This window comes from Siphateles boraxobius, unplaced genomic scaffold, assembly GCF_051911475.1.
Source record: "Siphateles boraxobius isolate OS27281-9 unplaced genomic scaffold, OSU_SipBor_1 19, whole genome shotgun sequence".
In the NCBI taxonomy this organism is placed as follows: domain Eukaryota; kingdom Metazoa; phylum Chordata; class Actinopteri; order Cypriniformes; family Leuciscidae; genus Siphateles; species Siphateles boraxobius.
Window position 1 is genome coordinate 29,078,649 of NW_027508799.1, and position 19,164 is coordinate 29,097,812.

The following is a 19,164-nucleotide window of genomic DNA, read 5'->3' on the forward strand; positions in this document are numbered from 1 at the left end:
ATTAAATAACCAAGACTAGGTTGACCATGTGATTTTTCTCAGGAGATGTTTTGAGCATTTTACTTCAGACACTGGATTATCAGCAAACTGCCAAGAGAACTGCTAGCTGGCTACTCAAAATAAACTAGCAATATATTCAGTCAGCATATTTGTATTTGATCTGTGTGAATTACAGACTTGCTAGACCTACATTTAGCTACCATGCCCCCGGACCCCCCTAGAATGAGCACCCCCACATAATAAATCCCAATTTAACCCCTGGATATACTGTTTTGAAGAGAGACAGTGATATGGTTTTCCTATGGAGCAGGATGATACAATGGCTGAACTTATTATTGAGGACAAAATAGAAAACAGCTTAAGTAGCCAGGCCTAAAAGTTTGAAGTAGTTTTCAAGCTTGGAGACAGACAGCAGATCAAAGGCCTTCTATGTCTGTAACTGTTTGAATTATTGACAGTTGGAGTTTGAAGATTCTTGGCTCATTTGAACATTCCATCACAGAAAGGAAATGGAAGAGTAATAGCAACTGTAATAGTCTTTCATATTCAGTTTTAACATGGAATATGATAGTAAATTGAGTGATGTCTGACCTCATTATTCAGGACACAATAGATCAGGAAGATGAAGGTCCCCTGCTGGGAGTTTAAGATCAGGAAGAGGATCTCCAGCTCCTTACTGCCATTAATGAAGAAACCCAGAATCCAGGAGCAACCAAGAACCACAAACTGAGCCAGTGTTTTAAATGCCATAATCCTGTAGAGAAAGAAAAAGTTAATGACCCTATTGAATATATATATATATATATATATATATATATATATATGTTCATATTTTCTCTGAAGTGTTCAAATCTGAATGTTTGATACTTGGTTTGTTTCATCTGTGAAATTTCTGCGTTCAGATTTTGGAGAGTTGAGTTCAGTCTGATGATGATGCTGATGAAGAGAATCATGTTCAGCTGAAAAGTAGAAAAGTAAAAAGAAAAATTATCACCTTGTTTTCTCTTTATTATAAAATAAAATCATGTAAAATAAAAAATGTGCTTACTGCTAGTATGACACTAACAGGACCCAGAAAACTCCAGATAAAACCTTTATCCCCTTTAATCCAACAGCTGTTTAGAGTAAAACACAATTATAATAACTAAATGAATTTAGTTTTGACTGTTAAAATGTTAAGATGTTAAGATTTGAATCTCGTCTGTGACGTTCTTACAGCTTGTGTAAAAATGTATTTTTATCAGATAGCAGAAATGTCACAAGCAGCTTTATTTTCATTCAAAACAAATTAACTTAAAAGTAAACTAGCAACAACAACTCACTGTTCGCTGCCGTAGCCTTCCGGAACCAGCCCGACAGACATGCTCACCACAACCAGAGCAACAGTATATCCAATCACACACAGGAATCCATTGCTAAGCACCTCCCTCTTTTTGGAGCTGATCCGTGATAGGTTCGTCACGCAGATGAAGAGCAGCACAGCTTCAATGAACATCCACACAAAGCCAGAGAGAAAGAGGAAGTGCAGAACACCTGATATCACTGCACACAGCACCTGGAGATCATGAGAGGAGGTTATGATGGTTCTCCGTGAGGTTGTGCAGAGCTGTTGGGCTCCTTCATCATTCTCACCTGCTGAGGGCGTATGAGGCTCAGGAACTGTTGAGTGAGGAGGAACAGAAGGTGAGCCAACAGTAGAGTTATGCAGATGTTGACTCGAGCCACATTATTCACTCCAGGACTCCACTGACATAGAGCAAAGGACAACAGGGCCAAACTGAAGAACACCAGCCCAACAATCACACACACCAAATTCAACTGCTCCAGCAGTGAGTCGCTCTGAGAAAACATTGCAGAGTATGAGTGCCAAATCTGTGCAGTTCTTGAATGTTGACCATCTACTATAGATTACATTTGAATTCTGCTATAGTGCGTTCAATGTTTCAATCTTTGAAGGAGGTTTTACTTGTTCTCTTTTAAATGACGAGAGCGGTTTTAATGGGGATTGCATGATGAGAGCGAATGTCGATAGATGAACACAGGAACACACTGTGAAGCTGCTGTTGGTCTTTAAAACAGAACAACCATCTACAACCCATTCACTGGCATTCCAGTACACACAGGACAGAGAACCGTTGGGATCGAGCTCCTGCAAAAACAAGAAAGAACATGCAGAAAATATTACAACACTGGATATTAGATGTTGTCAGGGTTGGACGAAAACACATTTCAGTCTCTCACTCTGATGTGTTTGAGGGTGAAGTTGACTGGTTTGGTGAGTTCAGTGTTGGTGGTTTTGGGAAGAGTAGCTAAGATCACAGTGGACATCATTGTTTTATTCGTGTTATTTGGGGTGTTGAAAAAGTTGGGCTTCAGTAGATTCTCCATTGTGTTGTAGCTCAAGAACGCCACAGAAGCTGATCCTGTGTGATAGAAACAGAAGCTTACATGCTACGCTTTGTTAAAACAACTTAAAAAAGGTATGACATCTCTTTCTATGTTTAAAAAAAAAGTTGTATCAGATTAAAACATTTTGAATACTTTCATTGTTGTTCCAGGCGATCCCAATAAGATCGATCTCCACAGAAGAATTTGTTGTGTTAAGTTGAGGGATTTTATCTAAGGTGACATTTGGTCCAACCATGAAGACTTGTCCCTCTGATTAAAAACAAACAAGCAGTTATGGGCTATATTAATTTATTTGCATTTTTTTAATGAAAGACCAATTCAATCATTCAATTTGCACAAATGAAAAATAAAAATAAAATAATATTCACTATTGTTGGGTCTTCATCTCTGATAGTTTGAACCAAAATGTCCTTAAAATCAAATACTGTTGTTGATTATTGCCATAAACTGCACTGACTTTCTGTTTGTTTCATTTGAGTGTTTGTTAAATGTCTTGTGAATGTTGATTGCTCTATGCTCAAGGCAGCAGATATTCACAAAACAAAAAAGATTTTTCAGGATTAGAGTTTTTTTTCAGGACATTTCTACCAAAAATGACGTATGAATTTGAACAAAAATACTGGCATTTGACTTCAAAAACAAAAGATAACACCAGTTTTTTTTCTGTTCTCAGTTAAAATATTGGTAGCTCATACTCAATTATAGTTACTGTAGCTGCATTTATCATTGTTGCTGTCTGCCACCTGTGATCCGCCACTGCTCTCTGCTCTATATACTGAGAAGTCCCTGACACCATATATAATCTCAGTTTCATCAATAATTGTTTCTCTACTCACCTACAGCAGCAAGAGTAAAACTGACATTGTCACTTGTGTTTGTTGGTTTCACCAATGTAGATACGAGTTTCTCACTGGTTTTCAACATGCGGTTTCCATAGGAGGCTAGTTCAGTTTGGTTGGCTGATGATGATGTCTCTAAAATGTTCTCTGAAGCATTGAAGGCCATAGTCAAAATGCTGGTCACATCCTAATTGATTGATCAGATAAAAACAGTTACTATAAATGTCAAGAGAGTCAATAAGACATAACGTCTCGGTTACGTATGGGTAACCCTCGTTCCCCGAGGAGGGAACGGAGACGTAAGTTAAGACTGACGGATTGGGATCACTTGCGAGCCTAACTTCTTCGAGTGAAACTAAACGAGCCAATGCACATTGGCTTGCGATAATTGCACTAGCTGCTGTGCATCGCGGCACGAGCATATAATGAGCAGCAGATGCGTCACATCCTTGTCTTTCGCTTCAGAGCCAGATGGTGTATGCTGTTTCTGTCTCCTGCAAAAATCTACTGCTGTGTCTTCGAGTCTCTGCTGAGTAGAATCTCTGATTCCTGGTGTTGGTGTGACGTGTTGGTGTGACATGTTGGTGTGACGACGTGGACAGCGAGGGTCGCGATCTCTCCGCATCTTTCTTCAAAGAGCATAAACAGCTGTTTTCACAGCTTTGTTGGTTCGGGGGGCGTGATGTTGAGAGTGAGTTCTCTTACTAGGTTGCATTCCTGGTGTACTCGAAGTAGATAGGCTCGCAAGAGATCCCCATCTGTCAGTCTTGACTTATGTAGTAGTGACTGATGAATGGGAACTGTCTATTTATCGACACATATTTGATTATTTTATCATTTTTTCTATTCAAGACTTACAGTCACAGAAAGCCCTTGCCCTTGCGCTGTAATGTGCTCTATCTGCTCAAGAAGATTTTCAAAACATCCACCAGAGGTCTGACCCTGAAATCACAATTGAGCTTTAAACTGTATAAAATTGACTCTGTGATTTTAATCATGTTTTGCAAACAAAATGTACTTTGTGCACAGAACCGTCAAGAATAAATAGAATATCACATTTTATATATATCAACAATGCAGAAACTCAACTTACTTTACATTGCGTTCTATTTAAACCGCTATATAAACCTGCAATGATAGAAATCAGCATGAAGACAATTATAAAGCAGAACTGCAGATTAGAATTCAGCTGGGTCAGACAAATCTATGGAAAATAAACAATATCAGAAAGTTCTCATATCCATTTGTACCATGTTTTAGTCATTTTGAACATTTTGTTAAGACCACAGTATGTGAGTGAAAGTCAGTGTTTTCTCTCTTACTTAAAGATTGTTATGATGTTGCTTCATTAGGAAGCGGCCCATAAAGCAACTAGGCCTACATGTCAGTAAGAATTCAACGGGGCTATAATAAAACCCTTGTTATTAGCGACACCGGTAGCCGTTAAGTGAACTGATTTACTCGTGCACAAAAGACTGAACGTGATTCAAGGCCTTGATATGCTATGTTTTTTCATTCTTTGCTTAGAACTAAACAGAAGTTGGAAATATAATTGCAGCTATATACTGTTAATGAACATTCCGACGTCGTCCACACTGCTGACAGCGATAGGAATATGTAAAGGTGCTGCTCGATTTCCTCTAAATAACAAAATAAACACTACAAAAATGACAGCGGTGAGAAAATAGCAGTTAAGAAAGCATCTGATCATAGTGATATGGAGATTTTTGCACAATCTCTGTGATTCAATTGCATCAGGATGACAGATGAGGTAACAAAAATTACACTGTTATGATAGTTTGATTATAAAGTATATTTGACATAGTCTGTAGATGTGACAATGACAGACTATAGTGTGAATTAATCCTTTTTCTTTGCATGACACATTGACATTACACTTACAGTACTAAATTTACATGGTAAATTTCTGCATTATATTGAAAATTGCATAAGCATTAGTTTCATGTCATAGAAGGGAAAACAGGCTCTCGAGAGCGCCTGTGAACGTCACATCCTTGTGATTTTCCGGGCATAAACGTAAATCTAGAAAAAAAAATCAGTCTACAGGCTTTCATTTTGTTATTTGAAATAATAAATTGTTATTTGACGTTGTTTTGTTACAATCTGTTCACACATTGGGGACAAAAAAGTGCTTAATACATAAATATGCGTACATCTATGCATCTTTATGCATCTTTAAACACAGTTTAAATTAATAGCAATCAGAATGAAAAAAGCAATGCTTAAAAATAAACTAATGCAGCAATGAGGGTGGTTGGCTGTGGAGGAACAAGAGGGATCAGACTACATTACCAGCTGAGGTTGTCTCTGGTCTGACTGTTGTATCGGTGCTGCTGATGTCAGTAACAGCTGAAAAAATAATGACTGATGAATAACAATTAATCAACTAACAAACAAATAATACTGAAGCATACAAAGGGTATATGTGAATATATTTACCAGCACAATATATGAAACAATGGCCACTGAGCCTTAACAAGCCTTACACATAGAAATGCCTGAGTCAGTGGGGCGCTGACAAATCCATTGCTTGGGCACCAAATAATTCTGACAAAATTAAACAGCTAGTTCCAGTACTTCATGCTTGGACCCCATTACGTTAAGTAGCTTAATAAATGCAGATGAGATATTTCAATAAAAATAATAAACACTATCTACCCTAAATGGATATGTAGATTAAAGCTGCTCATTCTCTTGCTGTTTACTATCACTGTACAGGAACTATTTTTCTGGAGGAAGGATTGAATTCAAAAAGCAACATATTATTGCATACATGTTCAGCTTCTAAATTTGTATTGAGTGTTAACCGTTTTATAAAAGCAATAAGGAACCTGAGGCTTGCTGTATTATGATTACAGTCACGGCTGAAGGGTGTTGTTTGGCACGACACGAAGCAGAGTGCCTGCTTGACACCTTCAGCCACGACTGTGTTCACAATACAGCACAGCCTCTCGTACCGTATTGCTTACATGAAACATTATTTAAAGGTAAAGTATGTAGTTTCTGCTAGAGTTCTCAACGGGCCGGGTCGGCCCGACAAACCCGACGGGACCCGCGGGCTCGGGCCGGGTTGGGGTAGAAAATATAAGCAAATGACCTGGGGTCGGGTCGGACCTCGGCCTTAATCTTTTCCACTCAGGGAAAAAAAAAAAAAAAATTAATCATTGCTGCCGTTCACCGTAAAGAAAGTCTGGCTGCTGCGTGCAACGTGCATCGCGCGATCGCGGGGGCAGACCTGACCCCTTTAGCCTGGAGAAGAAGATGGAGTTGGTGAAAAGTAAACCTGCCGCAGGTGAATTCACCGTCGCTACTACAGGAGTGGGAAAATCAGAGGTCTGGAAAGTGTTTGGAGTGGTGCTGGATTCTGATGGAAATTCTTATGAAAAATAACAACAAAAAAAACAGGGTCGTCCAGAAGATTTTTATTTGAGGCATATTTAGTAGCCTATAAAGCGTATTTATATATTTAAAGTTTGTTTCAGTTGTTTGTATTGTTTGTAGGCTATTGTTAAAAGACGTGAACATAAAAGGGTCATTCCACCGGTGGAGACATGAATATGTATTGAAAATGGGTCATATATGTAGTAGAATAGTATCATAAATTTCTAATTTGGGACCTTCTTGGCCGATAAAAGGCAGAAAATGACTTTTTAGTGCTTGTGGATTGTAGACAACAATCCCCATAGTGCATTGCAATGCTCAGCTCTGCAGACCACTCCCACTACAGTAGCTAGCTTAACTGCAAGATATTTGTGCAATGAACCTGCCAAGTTAGCGTGTTAACAAAATGAAAATAAACGTACTTTACAGAAAGACGACCATTTGACCTTGTAGGCTTTGGCTGACGTCGCCAGTTGAACTTAGGTATTCTAAAGTAGGTCTCTAGGACGCCGCTATCCATATGGGGTGCGAAACTCGGTCGACCAACAACACACACGTCCGTGTCATCCTCCGATTCCGTAGCACCGCTGGAATTCTCGGCAGCAGACAGACTCTTGTTCTGAGTCCATTGGCGCACAGTGAGAGCACAGGCACCACCAATCTGCCCCAGCTCGAGCCATTGCGGGCTCCTCGTCCGCGGCAGGCAGATCGTCTGCATCGGCTGTGATGGCAGCAGCTTCAGCCGCCTCCGGTTCCTCCATAGCCCTCAGCTGCTCGTCGCTATACTGTGGCTCATAAAGGTAGCCACGAACATCCGTTTCTACCATAACTTCGTCAAAATCCAGATCCTCCATAATGCATCCGCCTGTGTATTCAGTACCTTCGTCCATATTTTCAAAAAGTTTCTCCCGGTGAAATCAAACGCACTTGCACTGATCTGATAGGTCTGTTAGCGCATTAGGTCCAACCCCCTATGGGCGGGTTTGAAAGGTTGGGAACTAGTGCTTGTAGTCTTAACAGAAATCCCCCCCTTTTACACTTCCTCCTACAATGACGTAAAATGACGATTTTTGCGTCATTGTAGGAGGAAGTGAAAAAGGTAAATAGAGGATTTCTCTCGTCTCAGGAGAAAATGAAAGAGTGTTGCACGACCATTCAATAGTATGACTGGATTTCTAACAATGGAAATCTTAATGCAAATGGGTGGAGTGACCCTTTAAAGGTTGATTTGAATTCCCGTTTGCTGGTCATGATAATACATGTATGAGAAAAAAAGAAAAGAAAAAAAGAAAATCGGCGTCGGGCCGCGGGCCGGGTTCGGGGAGATAATTCATGTTGATGTGTCGGGTTACATCGGGTCCGGGCTTTAAAAGCCACGGGCCGGTCGGGTTACATCGGGTTGTAATTTTCAGCCCCCTTGAGAACTCTAGTTTCTGCAACACTACACTGTAAAAAAATGTTTGTTGACTTAACTTTTAAAAAAACTTTTTTTTTTGTTTAACTAACTTATTTCGAAAAGTGTACCTGACAAGGTTTACCTGACAAATTATAAAGTACCATGAACTGATTTAATTTAGTTAAGTAAACTTTGAATCTAAGTTCGGCCAACTAAAGTTAAGTTTTCTAAACTACATCCAATAAGTTCGGCCAACTAAAGTGGTATTTTGAAAATCTAATCTAATGAAGCCACCATTATGGTGATCAGTGTTCACTTTATTTGGGCTCGTGACCCTTAAACTGTTAACATTAGATTTTGTTTGGCAGTTGTATCTGAGTTATAACTGCCAGATGATCAAAGAGAAAAGGTGATTCTGATAGTGTTGGTTACGTTTTAACATAATCATCACTTGAGAGTTTTTTGGTGATTCTATAGCAAATGATTTTCAGCATTTCAATATAGTCCAAAATATTTCTTAAAAGTTTTTCTGATCAAAATACTCTGAAAAACGATTTTATTTAGACACACTGACATCAGTAATCAGCCTGTGAATCTCAACAATGGTGACAATAATAAAAGATGTTGCAGTGCATTCTGGGTGCCACCAATCAAAACTCATTCATGGCTCCCATCATGAATTGCGGTATGAATAAATTATGATCTGAAATGTCTTAGTAATGTCATTTTCCTAATTGAATATTCTGTTTGTCACCATTGTTGAGATTCATACACTGATTATTTATGTCGGTGCCTAAAAAAACCAAAACAATTATCAGAACAACTTTTAAGAAATCCTTTGGATTATTTAGAAATTTCTAGATCTTGTACTGTAGAATCACTGTGATGTTGTAATCAACATTATACATTTAAAGTCAGAGATTAGGCTCTAAATGATTTTTGTGATGCAAGTCAAGTGATGATTGTCAAAACATAACCAACACCATCAGATCACCTCTTTTCTTTGGTCATCTGGCAGTTATAACTCAGATAAAACAGCCAAAACAAATATAATGTTAACAGTTTAAGGGTCAAGAGCCCAACTAAAGCAAACACTAATCACCATAATGGTGGCTTAATAAATTAGATTTTCTCCTTTGGTGATTCTGCTTGTTAACATCAGGTGTCTTCAATAATGGTCAATCATCACTCAATGAATCACTTAATTAGCTCTTTAAGTTTAACACTCCCAACTTTAACAAGCCATATAAACTCCCAGGAGAGTTCATTTAACACTGGAGTTTTTGCTGTGAATAATTCTGAAAAAAATGTTTTTACTAATGTTCATTTGCACTTATGAATTTAATGTATGATTTATTATTATATTTTTTGTTAGCACAAGACTATAAAACGCTTATCACAAACTAAAAACTCGCAACAATCACTTTCACAATATAAAATGTCACCCTTACTCTGTATCAGTCTATTTCTTATGAAGACACGTGTAAGGAAATTTTGTTTGTGTAATTTATTGAATCTGTGCTCATTATTGTAAAAACATTGTTGAAGTTGAAGATTTATGTTTGAACCAGTTTTAAAAGCTTGAAGTTTAGGTTTTAAGACCATGCAGTCTACCAGACAGCAAGATAGATAGATGAATTAAGTTTATCAAAGCATTAGAGTATAATTGAAGTAAAACATGCAGAAAATGTCGTGCAGTTGTTTCAACCATAGACTGTAAAAAAAGATGGATGACGCCCCTTCGTTCTCTTCCATTGGCGAGAAGTGAAGCCGCCATTGTCCCGATATGGCGCTGACATATTGGGACTTGAGTCTGCGCAGTTGCGATTTCGGGACCAGACATGCGCAGTAGTGAGCAGGAAGTAAAGCCGCGAAATCAACACCCCGCCCACACTCTCGCTGAATCAACCACAAGCACACGCCTCTGCTGCAGAACAAAACATTATGTCGGTGTGAAATAATTAATTATAGAAATTTAGATATTAAATTTAAAGCTCCAATCTCCTCAGTCCTCCAAAGATCCCGAAAAAAAGTCTGTTGTTGCTTCAGTGACTACTTTGCTCAGAGAACCTGTCAATCACAGCTGTCAATCATGTACACCACAGCACCGTTTTTATAGCATCAAATAACTAACTAAAAACAAACTTATTTTAAAAACAAGTGTAATTTAATTGTTTAGTTGGTCTCACGTCCTATTGAATAACACGGGGAGGCGGGGTGTGGCGAGCAGGACGAGGTCGAGGGACGTGAGAGAACGGCGCGAGGCCGGTGGCGTGATTGGTAATGAATGACGCACCGGTCTCGCATCTCTCACGGAGGAGCGGAAGCATAAAGGGGGAGCGACGACAGAGGAGATCGAGACCGGTGCGTCTCGCAGGTGTCATTCATTACCAATCACGCCACCGGCCTCGCGCCGTTCTCTCACGTCCCTCGACCTCGTCCTGCTCGCCACACGGGGTATATGAGCTATACTAGGACCAGTCACCGGGGGACGATCGAGACGCTTTGGCTTCACTTTTCAGGGCTTGTGCGGCACGCTTGGTTTCAACTTACATTTATAAGTTAAAATAACAAGTATACTTGTTAATTCAACAGAAAATCTAGTGCAGTTGTTTAAACATACATTTTTTAGTTAAAATAACAATTTACTTGTTCATTCAACTTTCAGTCTAGTTGAGGACAAGAAAACTTAAAATGTCTTGTTGTCTGGACAATCTAGTTATCTCTACTCAAAAAAATAAGTTGAAATAACTAAATTGCTAAAATATTTTTTACAGTGTTGTGGAACCTAGGCAACTCAATCATCACAATCACAGCTCTTATGGGTGCTTTTGAATTCATGTCACGACAGGTAAATACAGGCTACTACTTTAAATAAAAGCTTCAACATATTTAATTATAGCTGTGTTGCTATGTGTCATGAGTAAGCAGCGAGCGTCTTTCTGATAATAAACTTATCCACCCTAATGTGTCAGCCATGGCCCCACCCTCTGCCTCAGCCTGTTACAGTATACACACCCCAAACTCTCGCTATAGGTAGAGCTAGAACGTTATTGACAGAACCGAGCGGACTGCTCTCAATGTTTTGATGGTGCCTAGGGGATTGAAATGTTTACCCTTTTGGGGGAGATAAACCCATGAATGGCATAGTAATAGTAGTCAATGAACAATAAACTGGGTTAGAAGAATGTATTTTAACATTAAAAAAATACTTACATACTTCAACTTTGAATTCTTTGAATATATATATATATATATATATATATATATATATATATATTTTTTTTTTTTTTTTTTTTTTTTTTTTTCTTTGAATATTTTGACTCACATTGGCAGATGACTCCAGCATCTTGTTGATCGTTACAGTAGTTTACTCCCCATCCACTTGATGAACAGTTTTTCAGTGTATATTCATTCCCAGCACATTGAACATTATCTATCCATATCTGTCCTGATCCTTGTCCAAAATAAGGACCTCTTGTAGCTTCTATCACATTCCCACAGCCCATCTCTCTGCACACCACTGCAGCATCTGACAGATCCCAGCCATCATCACACACTGTTCCCCATGTTCCATTATAGAGAACCTCCACTCGTCCAGAACAGGAGTGACTGCCATTCAACAACCTTACAGCTATTATCCACGCAAATAAGATAAAGACACAAGTTTTTATTTTTGTACTCCCACGTACAGTATTTGTGTATTTTCTTTAATTTGAAAAAGATCAGCGACATATGGCATTCAGAAGAACAAAACCATCTTTTATTTATGATTTCTTTTATTTAGCTCTCATTCCTTTAAAAAAAAAAAAAAGTACAATATTAAATTTGTGTTTCAAATATGAATGCTTTTAACTCACAGTTGCAGATGACTCCAGCATCTTCATGATGTCCACAGTTGTGTATTACCCATCCACTTGTCCTACAGTTCTTTAGTGAGGACTCAGTGCCAATACAGTTTACATCATCCATCCATATCTGTCCTGATCCTTGTCCAAAATAAGCTTCAGTCTTTGCCTCTATCACATCCCCACAGCCCATCTCTCTACACACCACTGCAGCATCTGACAGATCCCAGCCATCATCACACACTGTTCCCCATGTTCCATTATAGAGAACCTCCACTCGTCCAGAACAGGAGTGACTGCCATTCACCAACCTGACAGATACTATCCATACAAATAATATAAAGACACAAGTAAGTTTTTATTTTTTACTCCCATGTACAGTATTTGTGTATCTTCTTTAATTTGAAAAAGATCAGCGACATATGGCATTCAAAAGAACAATAACTTATTTTATTCATGATTTCTTTTATTTAGCTTTCATTCCTTTAAAAAAAGAAAATGTACAATATTAAATTTGTGTTTCAAATATGAATGCTTTTAACTCACAGTTGCAGATGACTCCAGCATCTTCATGATGTCCACAGTCGTGTATTACCCATCCACTTGTCCTACAGTTCTTTAGTGAGGACTCAGTGCCAGTGCAGTTTACATCATCCATCCATATCTGTTCTGATCCTTGTCCAAAATAAGCTTTACTCTTTGCCTCTATCACATTCCCACAGCCCATCTCTCTACACACCACTGCAGCATCTGACAGATCCCAGCCATCATCACACACTGTTCCCCATGTTCCATTATAGAGAACCTCCACTCGTCCAGAACAGGAGCTGGAACCATTCACTAGTCTGATGTCACTGCCAATAGTGACAGTTGTGTAGCCTGTACATGTTAGAGTCACAGATATAGATGATTTTTTTTTTATAAGCTCTTAATTCAGAAAATATTATTGGTCACCAGACAGAAGAATGTACGAGGTTATGTTTTTAATGTCAGTATGGTCTCCTTACCCAGAAGCAGAAAGAGTTGCACAGACCACAACATACTGGCTGTAAATATATATTTCACATTAGATAATGTGGTTCTTAAATATTAGCATGAAAGAAGCATCTTCTAGTACTTTAAACAATAATAATAATAATAATGTATCACACAAACGCAATGTTTACATAAAAATTGTATGGTTACACTTTATTTTAAAGTTTTCTTGTTACAGTGTAATATACATTTAAGTACTTAGTAATATTAATTAACAACATGTACTTACTATAGGGTTAAGATTAGGGCTGGGTTTAGGGTTAGTTTATTATGCATAATTCATTGTTATTAATGGAGCAAGCACATGTTACATGTAACAAAGACACTGTAAAATATAGTGTTAATATATTTTTTGAATTTCATATGATGAGCAATAATTACTTAAAATGACTCTAAAACATCACAAGACTGTCAGTGTACATGTAAAATTATTATTAAAATAATATTTGAAACAGCCCATCACATGCAAAAGTACATAGAAAACACTGATGATATGGTAGTACCTGGTTAGGTCGTCTGTGATTTCGGATTGAAAAGTGATGTGGACGTTTGACAGTTGTACTGACTGCTTTCCTCTTGTTCAAAGACACTATACAGCCTTAACACCTGCTATTTCTGTCATCCAAACAGATTCATATAAATTAATTTGCATATAACATTTATATAACATTGCATATTACATTTAATTGTGCGCAATTTTTTTTCTTCACCCAGTAAATAACACTGGTATCCACATTTGATAAATAAAACATCTAGGAATTCACACAGGAATATGTAAAACTCTAGGATGTAATTTGTTTATAGGGACATGTAAATGTAATACGAGCTTAGTAAGTTACTGACTCTCTGAACTTTTTAGCTTGCTTTGTGAGCGTGTTTTTAACCAAGTCTATGAGAGAATTTTCCATACCTGAAATATGAAGGAACTGTTATTGTTGCATCTAATAAGTAAACATATTCCAGTTCAGTACGTTGTCTCATGCATATTAACTTCTCTGGTATGATGGGTTGACCAGGGTGTCCATGCAAATACAAACAAATCTAGTGTTCTACTCAAGAATTTTGACATTATGTTTCCATATGCTTTGCATGTCTTTGCACAGGATGTCTTTGCACAGGACATTCCATGAAACTGGACAATCAAAAGGATATCATCAAGATATTTCGATATTTGAGCATTCCAATAATTCCCACATGTTTGAGTGGATTTGCATTGAAATAAAACAACATAAATGATGTTCTTACATCCAACAGTGTGTGTTTCTGCAATGTATTGCAGATGAGACATTAACTCCTGGCTAATTGAATCAACCACCTCCTGAGCATTTAATAGGGTTGTATTCTCAGTGACTCTGAAAGATGGACTGTTGTACATTAAGTTGTACAATAAGAGATTTCTTATGCTCATCATTGTAATGTAATGCCATCTGAAGGGAGGAGCCAAGAAGGCAGGAGATTCCACATACAAATACAATCACCTGGAATCATCCTTAACTTGATCTCACACCATCACGGAGACGAAGACGCTTCCGAAGGTCTGACATTTTAACAGGTTAAAAACATCTAATAATCATTGCCATTTTATTAGATACGGACAGTTTTTGTAATTAAAGTTGATTTTATGTACCTCAAATGTTTACCAAAACGGTTTCCCCTTAATATTTTTTGTAATACTAAATTATTCAACTAGCTATAAATTTAATTGTGCTATTAAGATGCTAAACCAAAGCACAATAAAATAGGTTTGTTGCCTAAAAAATAAATGTGATGATGTTGGATTATGCTAACATTTTTGTGGCAGAAACCACTTTTAAACAATAGAACAGACCTTGAAGTTGACTTTTTCTTGTTTGTTAGGCAAAACAGTCAAATTAATAATTTTGTATTTTTTTTTCAGGCACAATGTTAAATTCCTTGTGGCTCATTCTCATGCTAGGTATGAATAAACATGCAGACATGAACATTGCTCTCTGTATAAAGTTTTTGTCGTTGAAGTTGTCAAAAAAACTATTCTTTCTACTTCAAAACTTTTATATGTAATTCATTGTGAAATTTTCTAGCAACGTCTAAGTGAATTGTTTCTCCACCACATTTTTTTCAGGGTACTCTTGAAAGATTTAAATTATTGTTAAGACGTAATACGTATGTTATGAGTTTGTGTGATACATTTTATAATTCATCCAGATTTCGGAAATGGACCTCCAGTCGAAGCTTTTCTGAGGTTGATGAATGGTTCCAGCTCCTGTTCTGGACGAGTGGAGGTTCTCTATAATGGAACATGGGGAACAGTGTGTGATGATGGCTGGGATCTGTCACATGCTGCAGTGGTGTGTAGAGAGATGGGCTGTGGGAATGTGATAGAGTCAAAGACTGAAGCTTATTTTGGACAAGGATCAGGACAGATATGGATGGATGAGGTGTATTGTGATGGCACTGAGTCCTCACTAAAGAACTGTATGACAGATGGATGGGGAATACACAACTGTGTACATGAAGAAGATGCTGGAGTCATCTGTGAAGATGGAAGTAAGCTACGTAAATATTGTCTTTACTGAATAAAGATAAACATTTCTGATACCTTTACTCTTTTATGTAATGCTTTTCTCTTTTATGCTTTATGTTAGCCTTTATTAGGTTGGTAAATGGCATTGACTCTTGTGCTGGACGAGTGGAGGTTCTCTATAACGGTCAGTGGGGAACAGTGTGTGATGATGGCTGGGATCTGTCAGATGCTGCAGTGGTGTGTAGAGAGATGGGCTGTGGGAATGTGATTGAGGCAAAGAGTGCTGCTTATTTTGGACAAGGTTTAGGACCTGTATGGATGAGTGCTGCACAATGTACTGGGATTGAGGCCTCATTGATGAACTGTACTTCAACAAAATGGGGAATACAGAGCTGTGAACATTTAAAAGATGCTGGAGCCACTTGTAATAGTGAGTAAAAAGGTTTCTGATACATTTTTCATATTGCTTTGAAGCTAGTAATGTCATTACTCATTATTTACTCAGTGAGTAAGGACTTTAATGTCATCCTAAAACATGCTTTGTTTTTTTATGTTGAACATAAATAAGACTTTTCCAACAGCAGTTCAAGATCAGAGAAGTTCCAAAACAGGTCCAGACATTTTTACTGTAACAAATGTATTGCACATTTTTAGTTAATATTAGTTGATGCATTAGCTTATATTAACTAATGGGACCGTATTGGAAAGTGTTACCATTGCATGCCAGATGTAGCTCAACTAGCAGAATTGTCATTTTTACTGCATGGTGAACTATTCTTTGAAATTATTGAACTTTGTTTAAGCAAAAAACTCAGATTTACATGGATGCAAATTCAAAATTATTGTTTTATTGATTCAGCATAATTGTTTATTCAACACTCACATCAATTGCACACAAGCTCTATGTTAAACAAAACTCAGCAATTCTTGGATAATAAATTGCATTTACAAAGAGGTTTTGACCTTTTAAAAATTAGATTTGTGCATTCTGTGGTCTATAAGAGAGCAATGGTTTATAAACCCACTCCTTCAACAGATGTGAAGCTGGTGGATGGTTCCAGTGCATGTGACGGAAGAGTTCAGATTTGGTATCGTGAGCACTGGGGCGCAGTGTGTTACACTGGTTGGGATCTAGAAGATGCTACAGTGTTGTGTCAAGAGCTGGATTGTGGAGAAATTGCAGAGCCAAAGGCGTATGTGGGTCCCTCAGTCGGGCAAATATGGATGGATGATGTGACCTGTACAGGAAATGAGCGGACTGTGCGGGACTGTCCTTTTACTGGATGGGGTGTGAGCAGTTGTTTGAATACACTTCATGCGGGAGTTTTTTGCCAAAGTAAGATCATCTTACATGTGAACTTTCTCAAACGTTGTATAGCTTAAAGTCACCATGAAATCAAAATAGAATTCCTCATTTAATTGAAAATCACAGAATCTATTATAAATGATTTATCAGTGCACATCGTCATTATTATAATTTTTTTATGTGCCCTCAAAATATTCTCTGGTAATGTGTTTACTGGCGTGAGGGCGGGACAACCTGTCACTCATAAGATCGACCAATAGCAAACCAGAACCATACAATCAATTCCCATTTGACAAAATTAAGTCCTGCCCCGTATTTTTTCTTGTTTGAGAAGCCGTTTCACTCAGATATATGTCACAATAGGGAAGAAAAGACTACTTTAGTCTTTTGCCGACTTTAAGAATTATGTCAAACCGTTCATCTTTTAAAGCCCCCGTCAATGTTTTACTTCACAGAAACTGTGAGACGAGTTGTGGTGAGGATTATGGTGAAGGCCGAGATTGGAGTCAATGTCAATGACCCGAATATCAAGAAGGATCTTTTGGACATGGTGAGTTTCATGAGCTTAATAAGTGTGATGTGTAGCTTGAGTGTTTTCTTACTAAAATTTGACCGAATTTCACAGATAAGGAACGTGATACAAATTACAGGGAAGTATAGTGTGAACTGGAGAACACAGCCTGATGAGCAGGTATTTCACAAACAGAAAACAGCCACAGGTTTGTAAACTGAATGGTGTTGTACTACTTATATTTATATAATATTATAATTTGATATTTTAATTATAAACCTGTTATATTCACAGGTCCTTTTTGAATGACAGAAAAGCAAGAAAACACAGACTCTAACCCTAATTATGTTAAAGTAATGCTATTTTCTCTGTTGCTTCACTGTCATCATTCTTAATTATTATTAATTATAATAAAAAGTCATCAAAAAATGTGGTTGGTGGGGCTCAAGTAACACTAAGCGCTAGTCAGTCAAATCAGACCTTCCCACAGAATTTGCCTGAGAAAGAAAGGCCTTATGAAAGAGATGCCTTATATTTACAGCTCTTTTAAATATTATAATAATGAATATTATATATGTGGAAATGAAATGTGTAGATAATGTACTGGTGCTTGCTGGTTTAGAGAGTCCAAAGTGAAATAAAGTAGAAGATTTTTACATTTATTTACAAGAATTGTACTTTCTGTGACACTTCATTAATCGCTTTACTCCAGATAGATTTATGTAATGAGATATAACACAATATAAATGAATACATATTTAAGAAAATTATCTTACAGAATTTAAATATTTTAGGAGGTTATGCTGTATTAAAATATATTGCATCAGAAATCAAATAAACATGTGAACTTGTAAAGAAAATCAAAGTTTTACATTTTTATTTACCTTTCACCTCCAACAAATGACAATGGCCTTCAAAATGATGACAAACCTTCACTGACTTTGACCTGCTGAAACCTAAACAATGATGTTCTTTACATTATCCTTTATTTTATGAAACCCTTTTCAGTATACAAACACTTCTAAAATGTCTTCTACATCTGGATGATTCTGCAAAAACTGCTGTTCTCTTGAACTGGTCATGAAAGGTAATTTCTTATGTGGCTCCTGTGGAAATAACAGATTCAAAACCTGTAACTATTTGAATAAAAATTCTATATTCAAGTTACATCTTTAAAATGAGCCCATTCAGAAGGAGTTTACAAACCTGTCAGGGATCAAATAATTTCTGTTCCTGAAACACTTTCCCATTCGACTGAGTTCTCCACTTGACAGAGAAATTTCCATTCTTTTCGACCTCTTTTTTAATCTGTGCAATTCAGAGGAACGAGACCACAGACTCTCAATGGCAACAATAGAAAAGTGAAAAAATGGTAATTGAATTAGGAAAATTCATTACTTTGTCCAGTAGTTTTGTCATGTGTGAAGGATCGTTGGGATTAACAGAGTCAGCGTTCACCTTAATCCTGAGCACATTTCTAATCTCTGTAAAGGAGATAGCAAATCTTAATATGGTAATAAAATATGGGTAACACTTTATTTCGATAGTCCACTTTAGACATTCTACTAACTATAAGTAACTTTGCAGCTACATGTCAACTAACTCTCATTAGAGTATTAGTAGACTGTCTGCTTAATATCTGCCAACACTTTATTTTGTTGGTCTCCCAACAGACATACTGACTATAACTTAGCAACTACAAGTCAACTTGTTCCCCTAAGCCGAACCCTAACACCTAACCCTAACCTTACAGTCTACTGACAGTCTACTACACTCTACTAATACTCTAATGACAGTTAGTTGACATGTAGTTGAAAAGTTACTTAAAGTTAGTACAATGTCTAAAGTGACTATCGAAATGAAGTGTAACCAAAATATGATACATGCTCATTCCCCAAGATAACTGAACCATGCA

General features: G+C 37.3%; 2 protein-coding genes across 2 annotated transcripts in view; one reads left to right on the plus strand and one right to left on the minus strand.

Moving 5' to 3' along the window:
• The window catches only part of LOC143742149 (scavenger receptor cysteine-rich type 1 protein M130), a 34,688-nt gene that overhangs the window by 1,599 nt on the left and 13,925 nt on the right, over nt 1–19,164 (minus strand). Inside the window, exons 9-23 of the mRNA XM_077234837.1 lie at nt 12,441–12,748; nt 11,907–12,215; nt 11,375–11,680; nt 5,562–5,618; nt 4,342–4,376; nt 4,107–4,190; nt 3,246–3,435; nt 2,542–2,658; nt 2,242–2,423; nt 1,967–2,149; nt 1,633–1,839; nt 1,323–1,555; nt 1,049–1,115; nt 868–959; nt 592–754 (exon numbers count right to left, since the gene is read on the minus strand). Of these exons, the coding sequence (XP_077090952.1) occupies nt 592–754; nt 868–959; nt 1,049–1,115; nt 1,323–1,555; nt 1,633–1,839; nt 1,967–2,149; nt 2,242–2,423; nt 2,542–2,658; nt 3,246–3,435; nt 4,107–4,190; nt 4,342–4,376; nt 5,562–5,618; nt 11,375–11,680; nt 11,907–12,215; nt 12,441–12,748 (2,533 nt within the window). The remainder of the gene's footprint in view (nt 1–591; nt 755–867; nt 960–1,048; nt 1,116–1,322; nt 1,556–1,632; nt 1,840–1,966; nt 2,150–2,241; nt 2,424–2,541; nt 2,659–3,245; nt 3,436–4,106; nt 4,191–4,341; nt 4,377–5,561; nt 5,619–11,374; nt 11,681–11,906; nt 12,216–12,440; nt 12,749–19,164) is intronic.
• Nucleotides 14,416–18,109, plus strand: LOC143742131 (scavenger receptor cysteine-rich domain-containing group B protein). Its single transcript, XM_077234819.1, has 8 exons — nt 14,416–14,464; nt 14,827–14,865; nt 15,114–15,455; nt 15,554–15,862; nt 16,469–16,768; nt 17,194–17,288; nt 17,364–17,457; nt 17,544–18,109. Exons 2-8 carry the CDS (start codon nt 14,832–14,834, stop codon nt 17,552–17,554), a joined length of 1,185 nt encoding a protein of 394 aa, XP_077090934.1. The 5' UTR covers nt 14,416–14,464; nt 14,827–14,831; the 3' UTR covers nt 17,555–18,109.

What these genes read in the sequence shown, in the direction of transcription:
- LOC143742131 (XM_077234819.1), top strand. Translation starts at nt 14,832, where the DNA reads ATGTTAAATTCCTTGTGGCTCATTCTCATGCTAG. An exon ending in TGCTGGAGCCACTTGTAATA is followed by an intron (nt 15,863 to 16,468) that starts GTGAGTAAAAAG and finishes CTCCTTCAACAG; the next exon opens with ATGTGAAGCTGGTGGATGGT. An exon ending in AGAAGGATCTTTTGGACATG is followed by an intron (nt 17,289 to 17,363) that starts GTGAGTTTCATG and finishes CGAATTTCACAG; the next exon opens with ATAAGGAACGTGATACAAAT.